Source organism: Bacillus rossius, chromosome 10 (genome assembly GCF_032445375.1).
Source record: "Bacillus rossius redtenbacheri isolate Brsri chromosome 10, Brsri_v3, whole genome shotgun sequence".
NCBI lineage: Eukaryota > Metazoa > Arthropoda > Insecta > Phasmatodea > Bacillidae > Bacillus > Bacillus rossius.
In genome coordinates, this window is record NC_086337.1 from 54,454,729 (window position 1) to 54,473,255 (window position 18,527).

The window sequence follows — 18,527 nt, forward strand, 5'->3', positions numbered from 1 at the left end:
AGAAACATAATTTCTTCCTCGAGATATATATTTTCTTTTTTTTAGTTTCAAATATATGTCTTTTCATTAAAAATGTTTATACAATTTTCAATTTGATTTTAAAAAAAAATTTTTATTCACCGTGCGAAAGTTCGGAACACTTTTCTTCAAATGTGATAACGTGGCTAACGCGAGTGGTTGAAAAATTGGCCGGATGCTTGCGGTGAATTTTTCGCGTCTCGAGAAGTTGAAGTTGATAAACCCCGGACGCGAGCCAGCCCAGATTGATTGTTTCGTTCTCGGGGTGCGACGTGTGTTGGTACACCTGTCCCGGGGCCGGGCTGGCCTCCGGGCGGGGCACGCCGTCAGCGAGTGTCGAGTCATCGTCACTCTCCCCGGCCTCCGCCCCGTGTCTACCGTGCAGCGGGGCTCTGCAGGGTCATCACTGTCACCAGGCAGCGGAGGTGACGCTGTAGCTTAGCTACGGCTGCACGCCATTGTCCTCTTGGGGGAGCAGACATCGCGTCTGCTGGCACAGAGAACCATTTGTTTCCTTTGGCAAAATAAACGTGCACAGTTCGATTCAAAACCATTATATTCAATTAAGTGAAATGAAAATTGTCGACATTGAAATTACTTCAACTCGGCTGTATGTTTTGTTATTACATATTGGAAGACTAATTTTTACGTGAAATTCGGTGGGCAAAAAAAATATATTTAAATTGTTGCAGCAAGTAAATATTTGTGTAAACTAATGCTCAATTTTTGTTGCGACCAACTTTAATCTCTGTGCAGATTGCCATAAAATTGCGTGGAATGTTCTGTCTGTGGATTCTACCGTCTTTTAAATCGCTTACAAACATTTACAATAAAATAATTATCACAAACATATATTTTTAGATATAGTTAGATTGTACGTTTACGTGAAATTTTTTTTTTCGTTACTGAATTTAGAGCTGACAGACTAGGTTTTTTTTTGACGTGACAACGTCTAATAAATCGATGAACGCCGGCTGCACGCGAGAAAAGTGTCCCGTTACGAACATTGTACCGTTACGCTGTGTTCGGTTACGCTGTCGGCGAGTGCAGTAATAATAGGTTATGTTACAATTGACTATAAAAAATTATGGTGATTCATATAATTGATGATAGATATTTGATTTTAGATTATTTATATGAAAACTTGTTCATAATTATATTTAAACTTTATAGCTAAACGCCAGTTTTTAAAATTAATTACAAGTCATCTACACGTGAACTGTTTCGTCGACTGTTTATAAAGTGAAGTGAAAAGGTAATAAGGTTTTCATTGCTTATTACAACAACAATTTCGGCAATAAATGTTAATTATTCTTGCATTTTAAAAATCTGATTACTAGTATAATTTCAAGTATTTATTATTTTATTATTTAAAAAAAAGATTCAACTTTATTCATAAAAGTATGCAATCATTTCATCAATGTTATGTTATGACGTCACGTTAAACTATCGTCCGTAAACCGACTTTACAACCATTTTTTTTATGGTTTTGAAAGTTTGTAGTTTTAAACACACAGTCGCTTCGACCGAAGCATGCTAGCAATGTTCTCGAGCATATTCCTATGCTTCGGTGCCGGTGGGACTCTAACTTTACTCCCCCTCCCCTGGCTAATCCCACCCTCTCTATCTTGTGAGTCAACGGCGGCTGGGCCCCGATTATGCCTCCCACTTGCCTATTGTTCAGTTTGAATTTATCGTGCTCAGGCGTGACCGAGAATACCGTGCGCTGCCTACCATCGGACCTGGAGCAACAGGTTGTTTCGGAAATGTTTGGCCAAGGTTTTTTTTTTTTTTTCGCACTGGGCACATAACATACGTAGATGTTTCAACGCCGTTCGGATAGTGCACCACGTAGTCATGGATGTGGCGTGACCTTTTAATGTTAACTGGGTTTCGAACCGTTTGTATACCGACTAGGTGCTCATGAATCATGAGTCAAGCCAGTAGGGCGTGCGTCAAAGACTGTCACGTCATCTTGATGACCTCTCCAGTTTTAACGAGTCAAGTTAAAAGTAGTTTCCATGTTATAAGGTCTTAATTTAAAAATTTTAACATGGTGAACAATGAAATTTTGATTTTTTTTTTTTTAAATGCTGCAACTTGTTGGAGATCAAATTAAAAAAAAAAGTGTTTCTAAACTTTTTTTAAATGAATAAAATAAACAATTACTTTTTCATGGACTTTTGAACAATGAAAAACCTGTGTAAATGCTATTATTTGCAGCAGAGTTATGAGCTTGTTGGAGAGATCACACCAGTGTATCGCGCACGTTCAGCCAGTGAGAGATGCGCTCATGTGCAGCCAGACGAGCGTGTGGCAGAAGCATGGTCCAGTGCTCCTCTGTCGTCCATAGAGCTTGTCGGATCCTCCTCGTCACCACTCCACGACCCGTGAACTGTCCCTTGCGAGACCCGGTGTCATCAACGCCGGTGCGGTTAAACCATCTCGACAGTTTCTTGCCACGATACGATTAATAAATATAAAAAAAGTAGTCTAGTCCGGCCAAAATTGGTATCCTACTCTGCTCATTGGTTTGTTGGCGCCATGCGTCCGTAACGGGAATAAAATACGTTCATTTCCCTCCCACATGCACGACCCTCCTGTGCGCCTTTGTGAATCGGTACGTTGGGAAACAAGACGGTCAAATGTTGTTTCAATTGCGCACCCGGCCTTACCTCCGCGGCCGGCAGGAAGCGGTTGGCTGCCGAGTGCGTCACGCGCAGGATGGCCAACTTTCCGCCGCCGGGTCCTGGGGAACCACCAACCACGGCGCACTGTTTTCCTCATTTCCTCGTCGACGCGACGAGCAGCTCGAAACGGAACACTCGGCCAACTGTTGACACGTCTCGACACGTCTCGCCCGCTTCGATGTAGTGACGGGCAGAACGATTCTTTTGGCCGAATCGATTCATTTGATTAACTCCGAGTAATGATTCGTTCAAAAAGATTCGTTCATTTCGTTCGTTTAGCTCTTGAGTACGGGATGTAGTCATAACTCGTTCATCCTCTAGAGTATTAGTTTCGTCGCCGCAGCTGGCCTCTTCCTGTTATCGCCTGGCAAGTTATCGTAAAGAGGGTGGCTCGGATAGCTGATGTTTCAAAGTTTCGCTGTCTACTGACTGTTACAAAAATATTGACTTCTGATCACAAACTTTTTCCTGCAGTGTTACATTTATAATCGGGCGCATTATTTAACATGATAGCATTGATAATGATTCCTCTATACTCGTGTCCAAGCACGGTTTACCCCAGATAATGTCACGGTGGGGAAGCCGCGGTTAACCTGGGGATTTTATCGTATTTTTATCTTTGTTGGTTTACCATTGTTTTCCGTGAAAGGACCTCGCAACTTACAGTCCTGGAATTGGATGGGGAATTTTTCAATTTGATAAATTCCCGACTCGGCCGAGAATCAAAATTTGTATACCTTTCGTTCTCCGGCCACGATCTGAACACACTGGGTTACACGTCAGACATGGCATATTAGCAAACTTTTGCAAAATTATTTCAATATTCATGTAATAAATTCGATATAAGTTAATATAAAAATTTGTACTAAAATAAAACCATTGATAATAAACTGAGTTGGATTTTTTTGACGTGACAACGTCTAATAAATCGATGAACCCGGCTGCACGCACGAAAATGTCCCGTTTGGCTGTGTCCCGTTACGCTCATTGTACGCTTGCGCCGCATCTCTCTCTCTTCCACTTGATTGGAACAACCATCGATTTGACTTTTTCGAGGCACATTAAACTTGAAACACTCCCATTCGTTTCCTACTTTTCCTATCATCGTCATATCCTTAACAGAATAACACAGATTGGAAGAAGTTAAATAGCAAACATGTATAAAAGTTATAGTTAAAATAATTTCTTCGTTAAAGTTATAAACATAGCTTTTTGAATTAATGAGTGCAAATAAAAGTAAATTTATCAATTAAATTGTAGATTTCATTTGACTCCTTTGTATCCATACAAAATAGTGATAATTCAATAAAAGTGATTCAATTTTATTCATAAAAGTATGCAATCATTTCATCAATGTTTATGACGTTGTCACGTTAAACTATCGTCCGTAAACCGACTTTACAGACAACCAATTTTTTTTTACTTCAATACGTCATCAAAATTGCTTCCACAGTGGGAGGCAATCCAAGAAACAAATGATAAAGAAATCGGGGGATACAGTTTGGTGTTGCAGCTACATATCTATCATCTCCATCCAAAATTTAATTACAACACTGGATAGCTGAAGGATCAAAGAATTAGTTACGCTAAGTGAGGACTGTGACGCATCGCGTGCCGTCTTTTTGAGGTCATTTTGGCTGCGTTTCCAGATTTACATTTAGTAAAACTTGACTCCGAGAAGCTACGGCGTTCGTTTGAAGTCTCAATCGTCAGCTCTCGTCAAAAATCTATCGATTGCATATATAAAACAATAGTGTAAAATAGTTACAGTGAATATATATATATATTGTGCTAAAATAAAAATAAAAAATAGCGTATTTTATATTGTGCATAGAAAATATTACCTGTTGCGTACACGTATTCACGTACGCCACACGGCCGTGTCCATGACATAGCCACACCTCATATTTTTGTTTGTGACTACTGCTCGTGCCTGGAATGAAATACCCTAGTCAATCAGACTTCAAAATTCCCTTTCTGTGTTTAAGAAAACATTCAGGTACTTGCTTAGCCCCAATAATCAGGTTTAGCTGTGGTATCAGATATGTGTGATTGAATATGTGTGGATGTATATGTATGATTTATTTTAAGAAAATGTATTGGTGTATATATTTAAATTGTTTGGGTCTTCGTTAGCTATTACATAAATATGTAGGTTATTAAATATCTTTAAATCTTTATAATTTTGGCATTAGATAAATTTTAAAAAAGGGGCCTTCTTACAATATGCCTATAATATATTCTACTTCAGTTAGCTCATGTGTATCTTGTATGCTAATTTTTTTTGGTTATTTTCATATTTGTACTGATATGTTGTTCAGTTTTTATTTAAATGTATTTGTGACCATTTTTGGTATGTGTAGGATATAAAAGTTATTAGGTTTACTTTGCATATACGTAGTTAGTGAATCTGCATTTGGTTAAGTGTAAGACAAGGCGGTACGCCTTAACTTCGCCACTTAAAATAAGACAATAAATAAATATTTTGTGAACAGTGCAGACCGTGAGAAATGTATCAAAACCAAATAAGCATTGCAATAACGACAGCTGTTGAAGCACGGGTATTTTTTGAGGTTAGTGTTCGGTGGGAAGCCTAAGATGTCCATCAAGTTCTGTCCCTGCCCGATTACACCCGAACAATTCACCTTCGGCCAACCTCGGGATTTGTTTTATTTTTGCGCAGGAATAATGAATTCAAATATTAAAAGTGGTCGGTTAGGTTAGCTACATTAAAACACTTTAAAACACTAAGGACGGTTAGTTAGGTTAGTATAGCTACATTAAAATAAACAGAGAAATATAAATAAACCCGAGGTTGACCGAAGGTGAATATTCGGGCGTGTTCGGGCAGGGACAGAACTTGATGTACATCTTAGGCTTCCCGTGTTAGGTTTGTCACGTTCCGTCAGCGTGTGACCAGGCGGTGCCCGAGTGACAGCTGCCAGACAGAACACATGACCGAGGCCACTATGTAGATGGTTGAGGGTGGGGGGGGGGGGGGAGGAGGGCTTCCTGATGTTGCATAAAGGACGGTCGTTGGCCCACAGCAGGCGATGACCCTTGGCTTCGCGTCTGGTATCTGAATAGGAAGACTTCATTAAAGGCCGCATGCGTGGGGCAACTGTCCCGTGTCCTACACGGATACGGCGAGGTTATAGTTTATCGACGATACCAGGCGACTTGTTTTATCAGCCGAGGATGACACTACGGTGGCCTGCTTGTCCGACTGCAGAAATAAATGGTCCTACCGAGTCTTACGAAACGCATACACGGTCTTTTATCATTTTAACTATTCTTGGATTTGATATTTCTCAAAACCAAGGGTTCACGTATGGGGACGCACCACAACGCCGAAATACACTAACGCCGAAAAATATCATTGCAGGACTGCCACAAAGGTTAGGTTAGACTAGGTTAGGTTAGGTTATATTATGCTAGGTTAGGTTAGGTTAGCTAATGTTAGGTTTGATTGTGGTATTTTGGCGTTAAGGTACATTTAAGAAACATACACAAATACATTCAGTTGTTATTTCGGCGTTGTGGTACACAGCAGTTTTCTAGCTGTCGGCGTTGTGGTCAATTTTGACATTCGGCGTTGTGGTAACGACCCTTCACGTATCCTTGTCACTATTGTTAAGTGTTTGTATGCAACTTCGAGTGCTCGGAAATACAGTCAGATGCTTTGCAAGAGATAGTTGGAAAATGGTGTACCGTAAAGAACTGTAAGACCTGAGAAATTACGTGACACATACTGTAGAAGCCTCGAATTAGGCTACACAAGGAATAGGTTTAACATAAATATACTTTCCACTGCATATTTTGTTACCGAACATTTTGGAGCAGTTAAAATAATCCACATCTGGATATATAGTTCTCCCTCCCCTTCTATGCTGGTACAAAGATATTTCATCATGGAAGGGTCAACTCAACACATTCTGCACACACAAAAAAAGCGTTCAGCATACAAAATGCATTAAAAAATTAAACGTAATTACGGAATCTTGCTTCCAATATTTAGAGAGATGCCTGCTATCACGATGGTGCTCGCGTTATGCATATATGCCACAAAACAAATATGTTATCTACGCTAAGTTGATAGCTGGTTGACGCAGGTCGTGGCGCCGATTCAAACATCCCCGTCACGAAAAACTGTAAGAACTTTTGGAGTGTGACTCCCGCCCCAGGTCCAAGTGTGACGTGTTGACTCCCGCCCCAGGTCCATGTGTGACGTGGAGATGCCCGCCGACTACGAGCTGCTGGTGGCCCGGGGGCCGGCCATGTTCGGCCGCAGCCCGCCCCTCGCCGCCGCCGACCTGCTCGCCAGCCTGCACCTGCGCTGCGACACCTCGCCGCCCCCGAGGAGCCGCGCGCGCCGCCCCACGCCGCCCCCCATCCTGGTGGCGCGGCCCGAGGACCCGCCCGGCTCCGCGCGCCTCAAGAAGAGGGTCGTGTTCGCCGACGACCGGGGCCTGTCGCTCACGCAGGTGCGTGGCCTACCCCCGCCTTAGTGCTCTCCCTTACAGTAGTTCCTGTATTCTCCTCCAAGCATCTTTTACCATTCCAGTTCATATTCTACCCCTCTAATTACTTTTTTTCTCTTCCAATTTCTATTTTTTTTCCCCAATGATTTCTTCTTTTTCCCATTAGATATCTTATTTTTCCCATTAGATATCTTTATTTTCCCATTAGATATCTTCTTTTTCCCATTAGATATATTCTTTTTTCCCATTAGATATCTTCTTTATCCTATTATGTATCTTCTTTTTCCCATTGGATATCTTTTTTTCCCAGCCATTCTGATAACTTCTTTTTCCCATTAGATATCTTCTGTTCCCCAGTAGCCGCCACGTGTGCGTGTATGTGTGTGCCGCAGGTGCGCGTGATGACGGAGCCGTCCCACGTGCCGCCCACGTGGTCCTCGCAGTTCCTGGCGCAGGTGACGCGCGGCCTCACCGCCGACGCGCAGCCCGAGCCCTGGCAGCTCACCTTCCCGCAGCCCGCCTCCGACTACGTGGACTTCCGCCGCCGCCTGGACACGGCGGGCGTGTCGCTGGAGAACGTGATCGTGCGCGAGCACGAGGACTCCGTGGTGGGCACGGTCAAGGTGCGCAACCTGTCCTTCCGCAAGGAGGTGCTGGTGCGCTGCTCGGCCGACGACTGGGCCACGCACGAGGACGCGCACTGCAGCTACGTGGACGGCGGCGCCGGCGCCGGGGGCGGCTCCGGCGTGGGCTACGCGCTCTACGACACCTTCTCGTTCCGCCTCACGCCGCCGCCGCGCGCGCGCCGCCTCCAGTTCTGCGTGTGCTACCGCTGCGACGCGGGCGAGTTCTGGGACAGCAACGGCGGCAAGAACTACGCGCTGGTGAAGCGTGCGGCCCCGCCTCCGCCCCCGGCCGCCGCCGCCGCGGCGGGCGAGGTCCTGCTGAAGAACCTGCCCCGCAGGGAGGCGGGCGAGGTCTCCGACGCGACGTGCGCCGCCGTCGCCTCGTGGTCCGAGTTCGCGAGCTGGCACCACCTGGACACGGAGGGGCCCTACTGGTGACCTGTGCCCCCGGCAGCCGTCGCCGCTCGAGGGCAGGTCTCTGCCGGCCGCCACACGCGAGCCGCCCTGGACGCGTCGTTCCCGAGGTGAGTCGGCACTGTTGGCGTGCTCGGGAAGGGGTCGTTACCACAACGCCGAACGTACAATAACGCCGACTACCATAATGCCGAATGTCAAAATTGACCACAACGTAGACAGCTAGAAAACTGCTGTGTACCACAACGCCGATTTACCACACCTATCTTAATATAACCTAACTTAACCTAGCCTATACTAGCCTAACCTAACCTAGCCTAACCTAACCTAGTCTAACCTAACTTTTGTGGCAGTCCTGCAATGACATTTTTCGGCGTTAGTGTATTTCGGCGTTGTGGTACACAGCAGTTTTCTAGCTGTCGGCGTTGTGGTCAATTTTGACATTCGGCGTTATGGTATTCGGCGTTGTGCGTTCCCCTCGGGAAGCCTAAGATGTACATCAAGTTCTGTCCCTACCCGAACACGCCCGAATATTCACCTTTTGCCAAACTTGGGTTTATATATATATATATATATATATATATATATATATTTATATTTCTTTGTTTATTTTAATGCAGCTATACTAACCTGACTAACCTGACTAACCGTCCATGAGTGTTTTAAAGTGTTTTAATGTAGCTGACCTAACCGACCACTTTTAATATTTGAATTCATTTTTCCTGGCGCAAAAATAAAACAAATCCCGAGGTTGGCCGAAGGTGAATATTCGGGCGTGTTCGGGCAGGGACGGAACTTGATGGACATCTTAGGCTTCTCTGGTAATGCTTAGCCCTTGCTGACGTGGCTGCAGTTGCCATTTCTCTCAAGTTTGTTTTTATGTGTAACTTCTTAGCTCTCGGTGGATGGCATTCAATTGGAGCAATTTCGTGAACGGAAGGGGAGTCGCATGCAACGGAAATGTGTAACCACGGTGCTGCAGTCCGACGCGGATTTCGCGAATCAAAGTGCACAAACACAAACGGGAACTCTGTATATTTAACTGTTTAATGAATTTGAACAAGATGCGCAGTATTTTAATAAGATACATTGACGAAAATAGGTGCAAAGCCGGGCTATAGTACTTCTACGAGTCTTTTTCGCGTCTTATCGGAGCCGTTTCTTTACATATTTTAAATCTGCAAATCGAATTGTTCGATAGTTGACGTAGCTGCTTCGGCAGCGAGATCTAGCGGCGGGTGCCTAAACTACGTGTGGTTCGCGCCCAGAAATATAGCTGAAAACACATTTTGCAAATATTTGTCACGCTCGGCATTGTTTTAAAATAATTATACGTTAATATTCGGGTCCGAGTTTCGTATCATAAGTGTTAATTGCAGCCTCGTCACAGATCAATGGGCAACTGCTGAAAGACACATCGTGTATTTGTCAAAATTGTTTCTCGTAATATTCGTACTCTACTGAGGATGTTATTCCGGTCAGCAGGCGCTCTCATTGCGGAATTGTTCTCGAGGAGATGTTGTGGAGGTCGCGCCACCAAGGTTGCCTGTGGGGGTTGGAGGGGAGTATCCTGTGGAGGGGGGGGGGCAGCGGCCTCGGAAACACCAGTTGTTCGTTCTTCCTGGTAGAAGGGGGGTTCCTGGAGCGCTGCAGCGTCATGAAGCCCTGGAACTACTTTACATCTCGCGAGTCCCCTGTGTCAGTGCGCGGTAATGCATCACGACTTATCCTTAACCTCCTTCCAGTGTGTCGACTGTCGTGCGTACGGACCCAGTGCGCCGGCTCTATGTGACTTCGAACCCGCCGATAGGGAATTTAAAAGGACATATGTATTATATTGACTGAAATACCAGTTTTTGTAGGTATTTTAAAATTATTGATTACTTTTTACTATGGCTATTTAAGATTACCAAATCTATTCCCGGGATAACAACGGCTCTAGGTATGTTACCTAATGTTTATGAAAGTGACTATATGTTGCAACACGTGGGTCCACCATCTTTGTGACAAATTTCCGTCCATCGAATTCCGTTTCAATTTCACGAAATTACTTCTACCAAATTAGATATAACGAGAACTAAGATGGTTACACATTAATATAAAATTATGCACCAACAAATACTCAGTTTTATATTATCGAAACACGTATTTCATATATGCCAAAATAACCATAGAAATGTGCTATGCACTAGAGCCGGCGCACTGGGTCCGTATGCACGACAGTCGACACACTGGAAGGAGGTTAAGGATAAGTCGTGATGCATTACCGCACAAAAATATAAAATAAACTAACCAATAAGGCGTGTGGGACCACGTCTTAATCCGCCGTTGGACAGAACGTAAAATTGATTTTGTGTCGGTATAATTTATATTGTAAACTAGCTACTAGTTGTTTAATATACCTGAACAGTCCCCTCCCCCCAACCACTTGGTTTAGCTTTGTAGGAATTATCTGTGTAACCGAACGTTTCGATTGCAACCACTATTCAACCGAATAATTAATTTAGTTTCCAAATAAATCTAAATTTGGTTCAGACGTTTTTCTGTCATTGCTTAAATTAAAGGGTATTATTCCCTGTAAATTTGTTTCGATATATCTGATGTTTCGTCTCAGATAATCTCGATAAGGTATTTACTAAATATTATCTAGTGACATTAAAATTTTTACTCTGGTATTAAATATTACGATCACTTGTGTGACATTTTAACAACTCGAAAATAACTCTTAGTAAATATCTGGTGAGAAAAATTGTGACCCAACGACAAATGCAAGAGTTAACTGGAATAAATTAACAGTAGAATCTCGTAGTAATGGCAATAATTTATATCAAATTCTTTGCATGTGACACACTTAAGTGATGCATTATTCATTGGTACTTAACCAGCAAGACCGTTTAAAAAAAGTTTCATCTCGCTAGTTTGCCTGTTTAAGGGGGATTAGGCCTCTCCATCATACATTTCAAATATTTTTATTCCATTTTCAATGAAGCTACCGTGCTAATTTTTTTTTGTTTTGGACATGGAATAGGACTTAGCGTTAGCTGCTTGTTGAAGTCCACACTCGTGAACTGGTGTATCACGATGGTTCTAGTCACCCGCGTGAAATATTTTTTTTTTGACGTGACAACGTCTAATAAATCGATGAAGGCGCCGGCTGCACGCACGAAAAAGTGTCCCGTTACGCACATTGTTCCGTTACGCTGTGTCCCGTTACGCTCATTGTACGCTTGCGCTGCATCTATCTCTCTTCCACTCGACTGTTTATAAAGTGAAGTGAAAAGTTAATGTGGTTTTCATTGTTTATTACAACAACAATTTCGGCAATAAAGGTTAATTATTCTTGCATTTTAAAAATCTTATTACTAGTATAATTTCAAGTTTTTATTCTTTTGTTATTAAAATAAAAATTATTCAATTTTATTCATAAAGTATGCAATCATTTCATCAACGTTTTGTTATGACGTCGTCACGTTAAACTATCGTCCGTAAACCGACTTTACAGACAACCAATTTTTTTCCTCTGCTGCACTTACAGACTAGTGCCTGTTAGTAAATCTGTAGTAGAAACAAGGTATAGAAGGACTGGGATACATTATTAATGCCTTTGCATGCCGGAAATTGGGTTACATAGTTAAAAATTAGAATGACATCAAATAAAAGAAGGAAAATTAAAGATGGCGGGGCCAAATCCCCCTTAATTCGTGTGAGTAATTTTCCACAACTTACAGATGTAAAGTAGTTGAACCATTTAAGGAAGTTTTGAGACAGAATTTTACTGCGAGTGTGTAAAGGGAAGGTGTGGGGACTAGTTGAAATCTCTCATCAAACGACAGTAATTCATCAGGAGGAATGTGTATGCCGGGAGGCGCCCCATGGGTTATTGTTGCCTTGACGCGAGCCAGAAGGGCACATGAGCCCCACCACGCCTCCCCGGAAGGGGGGGGGGTATTGGGGAGTGGAGAGGTCGCCCGCCTGTCTATGGCGGCCAAGGCGCTGCTCCGAGGTCAGGTTGGGTATTCCGGCCAGCGCCGTAGGCAGTTCTGGCATACTGATGTGTCTGGGGGCACACAGGGGCTTCTATAGTCGGAACACGACCCCCAAGTGACTTTACCGTGTAGAAGTGATCTTTGCAATTGGCGTTCTCCTTTTGTGTTGTGTTCCCTGGAGTATTGCAGCCCTGACAAGGATGTTAGTTCAGATTTCAGCCGGTGATAGGCTATGGTTAGAGACCGGAAAAATTCGCGGGTTCAATGACCTCCAGGATAGACTCCAATATTCTCTACACACTCGGGCAAATGCCAACTGTTCATTGGCTGCTGACTTGTGAGTCGTCTCGACTGGGTGGCCTGTAATTCGACACTTCTATGAGTGAGGTTCTCTAATTGGCCCTCAATCCTCCAGATTAACAGTGAACCAATGGTAGAAGCAGCACTAAGGTATAATTATTTGAATTTTAACATAACACGAAATGAACCCGCGAATTCGCGAATTTTTCATGTCTCTAGCTATGGTTCTGGAAGTTTTTTCCACACCAAGGCGACACTTTCCGCAGGTTGAAATTGTGATGTGCCCGGGGTGCTCCAGATTCCCCTCGCCCCCTCGCCCCCTCGCCCCCCGCCAGTGCCCCATGGCCGTCCCGAGTCACCTCAGAGTCGACAGGAGGTAGAGCTCATCCCACTCATGTGCCATGTCTCTGCCTGTTGTGTTCCACTGAGGCGTTCTGGTGGAAGATATCTTACGACTCCCCAGTTCAACCATAAAATATTATTTACTTCAGCTATGGAAATCAAATTTGATTTTTGGAACGTAACATTGGGCTCACGGGCTCACGTTGTCAGTTGTTACATTGGAATACAGTGCAATGAATTATTTCAGGAGGTGATTTGTATTTTTTTGTTTTTTGTTTTGTTTTCAGAATCCGTAATTCCATGATGGGCAGGAGTTCGTAAACATCTTCCGTCCTGCTTCAACAACTGTAGCGTCCACGTCATGTTTGAGAAGCGACCGCCTCTGACCAGAAGAAGATTTCAGTTACGAATCGGCTGTTTACTTTTAGCAACTTATGGATTTCCTCGAAGAACTTAAATTTCCGAAAGAAGAAGAAGAATAAGAAGAAGAAAAGAAAGCACAACTTCAATCGAATGCGTACACACGAAGAAATTCGCTTTTTAATCATCGAAATGGAAGGATGTTGTGATGCTGTGTCCGATGTCGGTGTGATTGCCGAAGCCGAAATTAAGTTATCGATTGTGTGTTGAGCGCTCGTGGGTTATTTATTGAACAAGTGGTCGAGTGTGGAGCGCCTGTGACTTGGAAGTGCTCGTTCGATGCAGTAGTCACACACCTGCTGTGGGTTGTCCGCTGTCCCAAGACTGTTGATATTGTTTCGTGTGATGACTCTGCTGGTGCGGTTGTGAAACTCCCGCTGGAAATAACGTCAAGATCATTGACGAAAGCAGAGAAAGAATTTCAACTGAGAACAAAGACTGATTTAACTGTGCAACTAATATTGAAAATAAAAAATAAAAACGAATTTTGCGCCATTTTGCGGGAGAGTGTACATATGTATCTTACAAATATGCAGTTATACCTATCAAGCTTAGTAGATCTAATAACCTCTACATTGTTTTAACACTATAGGAGTTCTACCTTTGGAGGCTATATTTTACACTTGTCAGTTCCTATGGAAAGTTACTACTACTACAATATTAGAATGTGTGTGATTCTGGCACCTTTTATTAAATAACATTTATTGGGTTAAGAAGAAATATATATATTTTTTTAATATTTGTAGTTTATTACTGTTATATTTTGTAGTTGGTTACTGTTTCCGATTTTAGTAGGCCCACGTTTGCGAATATTTTAAAAAAACTAACTTAGTAATTGTTTTAGTGGTAACTTTACACTTGGCCACACGTGTATTCCAAACTACATTTAAGGTGGTCCAGGGCTCGTGTGCTGTTATTAGTGTTTGTTTTAGGATGTGCCTTAATTGTGAGGTTCGTCACGTGTTGGGAAGGAGTAGCACATGTGCACTATCACTCCACTGCAGAATGTGTCTTCGTAGATGAGCGTGGAACAAAGGCCAAAATATTAATGGGTAGTTCAGAAGAAAAAAAAAGTTTTTTTATCATGTTTAATATTTAAACTATAAATCTTCCTCGATATATAATTTATTTTTATTGTCAAATTTTTTAATGTGTTATTTGTTTTTTAAATTATAATTTGTATACTTACAAATTTTTAAGACTGGATTGTTCTTCTGTTCCACTCTCATTAATTCTTTACACTGGTAATTTTTTTCTGTTATGCAGAGAGGAAAAGGGAGTGTTTCAAACCATTTTCTTTCCATCTGATGTCTGAAACTTTGTTTGTAAATGGTTGAAAATCAGAATGTCTTTAATGGTTTGCATCTGCAGGTGAGTTGTAGACTGAACTCGGTTTTTGGCAGTCTCAGGACGGTCGAATTATAGGCCTAACTCCGTCTTTGCCCATATCGTAGGGAACGTTGTTTTAGTTAGTATTGTTCAGCGCGAACAATTTTGTCTAGGCCATGTCGCACTGCCCCTGTGTATGACGTGTGGAGTGCTGTTGCGTAGACAGTTTCTCCTTCTGTTGCAAGCTAAATGTTTGTCTTCCATACTATTGTAATGCGGTTAGGTTAGTTCAGAATGTATTTTTACAATAAATGTTGTTCATCGGTAGCATTTAGTATGGCTGCAGTAAGTTTTTATGCTGTGTAATAGTTCAAAAGCCGTAACCTTGTAAATACTTAATCCCGTTCAATAGCTTGGTTCATGTGTAGGCAGCGTGTTTGCGGAAGTAAAGGTAAAGTAGATTAATCTCTATGTATTGCCATTTTTTACTTTTTTCCCGTAGTTTGTAGCGCTGGATCCGAGCTAGTGGTTGGGAGTGAGTTTTATTTTTCCAACGTGTATCACACAACTGTTAAGCCATCAGCGGCCACTCTGCCTATCTAGTCAATTCATAGTAATTTTTTTAAAAGTGAAACTGTTTTTGGTTCATTTTTGAAGACTGATTAGTTTTTTTGTATAAAATCGTTGAACACCATGGAATTAATCAAATTATAATATACGAGTGCTAAAATTAGTTTGATTCAGTTCAGTCGAAAGAATAGTTTTAAAAACGTTTATGAATCACTAATATTAAAAAATCTTGTAACCGACATTGTGCCTATCAATTACAAGCCTGCAGTTGTATGTTGTGACCAATATAGCTTGCCTTAGTGATTTCAGCCCTGGCATTATTTTATTAATTTGTATCCTGCTTAACATTATATGTTTTTGTCTTGGTTTCTTTTGCATCTTTTTTTTTGCGTAGCCCTTTTTCTTGCCTAGCTCTTTTTCGTCCCTTTAATTTCTTCTAATCACTGTTTAATTAGGGTGTTATTAGTGTATCTTTTTGCATTTTTAAATACTCTCTATAATTGAAACTTTTTACAAACATTGTGTAGTGTGTAACAACAGAGAGCAGATTTCTGCTATACTTTCTTGATGTGGAAAAAGAAGCATTTTGGTGGGTGCGTTGTATATTAGTTTTGTGCAAGTATGTTTGCCATTTATATAAAGATTGATTTTTTTTACATATAGTTAGATACATTATATTTTATGAAATGCATTGTAGAGGGTAGATTGCAGGAGTTGCTCAATTATTAGCGCTGAGGTTGTGCTTATCGACTTGACAATATAATTAGGTAGCATTTTGCCTTAATTATATTATGCTTTTTTTATGTTCAAACTGTAATAAATACTCTGATACCTTTTCAGGGTTAGTGTACAGTCGGTAAAATTGCAATAAATATTTTAACAGAAACATTTGTTGTATTATTTGTTAAGCACTTTAATGCCTTCATGTCCCAACTCTAAACACACCTTTGAAATGGTGTAATGATACACATATTGTAAAAAATAAAAATATTTCTGCTTAATGCAGTATGTCCATAAAAGAATATCTCAGTTATAAATTTTTATTATTATTATTCTATAAGCATTGTAGATATTGTTTCTAAGTTAGTTTTAGAGTTATAAGCGCATACCCGAGTACTGTTTAGTTGTTTTCTCGCTTGCAGCGCCATCTACACAAAATAGTAACTCCTGAGCGTAAAGCCTGTTGTGTTCTGCAATTTTCCAAGAGTAAATCTGTGATTTCAGTTCAACGTGCGTTTCGTTTAAAGTTTGTGACCCCCCACCCCCGCCCATGTGGCAAAAACATCGCCGATGATCGCGTTGACAGAGCTCTTTTTCGCTGGTTTCCACGTCCACCTGACATAACGCCATGCCATTTTTTTTCCTTTGCGGCTTTATAAGAGATTATGTCTACGTTCCTCCGCTACCTAATGATCTGCTAGATATGAGACACAAAAATGACGAGGCTATTTCTTCCATTACCCTGGACGTGTTAACCAAAGTGTTGGAAGAATTGGACCTTTGGGTTATATGTGAACTGTATAAGTGAAGGTGCACATATTGAACATTTGTAAGAAAAACTAGGTTATTTTTTTGACGTGATAACGTCATATAAATCGATGAACGCCGGCTTCACGCACGAAAAATTGTCACGTTCCGCCTGAGCCGAGCGTGCAAGAACCGGTCAACCATCGTGCGAGAATATCTTCTATAATATCAAACAGGTTAAGGCGGGCTTTTTAACTAATTGTTCGTACTTATACTTAAACAAATTATTTAAATTAAATTTGCAAAATCTGTAAATAATATATGAAAATTAAAAAGTATGCAATTTTTCATCAATTTTTTTCTTATGGCGTTATCACGTAAAATTATCGTCCGTAAACAGACTTAATATTATAAATTGACTGGTAGGTATATAACAAAATTAAAAGTACTTCCCAAGATTAAAAATAATTTCTATTTCCCCCTAGTAGTATAAATGGATTCAACAAACCAGCATTCTGTTTAATTGTCAAGATTTAACCATTTTATGTAACGCTATAACAATCTCATAAAATATTTAGTTTTTTTTTTTTTTTTGCTTGAATTCAAAATGGTAGCTGTAAACGCGACCTTTACTGAACCATTATCATCACAGTCTCAATACAACGAGCTGTTCGAATACTTCACAGTGTAGAGGTTTCTGAAAGCACTGTAAATCATCTTCGCAGGGCCACAAGACATTTCTGTGTTAAGCATTTAGGTACAATAAACACTGAAACATTACTTTAACATATATGTTGCATTCATTTGTAATACCAAATTAAACCACACACAGAAGTTCAATGTTAACCTCAAACGGCAGTTACACGACGTTGTAGCCGTGCAATTTGTAAGATAACCTTTCATTAAAAAAAAAAATTGAAAAGGCAGTCATGGGGACTGTCGACAGAAGTGGAAAACTTAAAACTTTGTTTTTAAATGTGTAATATGGCATCATTTCTACGGAGAAAAATGATTTTGGTATTGTGTCACTAGCATGTTTGTGACGCGAACCCATAAGTTTGCACCCACCAAAAATCGCTCAACGTGGCTAAATAAGTTTTCACTTCAAAACTACACCTAGCAATTTGAGGCCCACATAGCTGTCAAACGCCGTGCCTCTTTCTCACTCCAAGTAGTTCCCTTTTCCTGCCATCAAATCGGTCTATCCATGTGTCCGTGGAGTCGAGAAGGGGTTTTCAGGAGACACCCAGCATTGCAACAGCCCGACCACGCCTGATGGTCAGTGAAGGTACAGACCAGCTGACAAGTTGGTGGGGGTTGGCGCAACGCATGCGGTAGGTACAGCTACTTGCATCTGGGTACATGTTTTTTGACGTGACAACGTCTAATAAATCGATGAATGCCGGCTGCACGCACGAAAAAGTGTCCCGTTACGCTCATTTTACGCTTGCCCCGCATCTATCTCTCTTCCACTCGACTGTTTATAAAGTGAAGTGAAAAGTTAATGTGGTTTTCATTGCTTATTACAACAACAATTTCGACAATAAAGGTTAATTGTTCTTGCATTTATAAAATCTGATTACTAGTATAATTTCAAGTATTTAATCTTTTATTATTAAAATAAAAATTATTCAATTTTATTCATAAAAGCATGCAATCATTTCATCAATGTTTTGTTATGACGTTGTCACGTTAAAATATCGTCCGTAAACCGACTTTACAGACAACTAATTTTTTTTACGGTGGTGTGTGTCCAAAACAAACTAAGATCTGAAGTAAGTATGGAAGTAACGACATTTGCTACCGACGCTATAGAGCATCCCACTCTTATATTGCAGCGTTTCTCTCTCTCTCTCTCACGCATGCTGACTTGTAATAGAGCTG

General features: G+C 41.3%; 1 protein-coding gene across 1 annotated transcript in view; it reads left to right on the forward strand.

Moving 5' to 3' along the window:
• LOC134536168 (protein phosphatase 1 regulatory subunit 3C) overlaps window positions 1–16,062 on the forward strand; it is a 32,899-nt gene extending 16,837 nt beyond the window's left edge. Inside the window, exons 2-4 of the mRNA XM_063375800.1 lie at window positions 6,925–7,192; window positions 7,582–8,339; window positions 13,145–16,062. Coding sequence (XP_063231870.1) covers window positions 6,929–7,192; window positions 7,582–8,253 — 936 coding nt within the window. The 5' untranslated portion in view covers window positions 6,925–6,928 and the 3' untranslated portion in view covers window positions 8,254–8,339; window positions 13,145–16,062. The remainder of the gene's footprint in view (window positions 1–6,924; window positions 7,193–7,581; window positions 8,340–13,144) is intronic.
• Window positions 16,063–18,527: the final 2,465 nt, after the last annotated feature.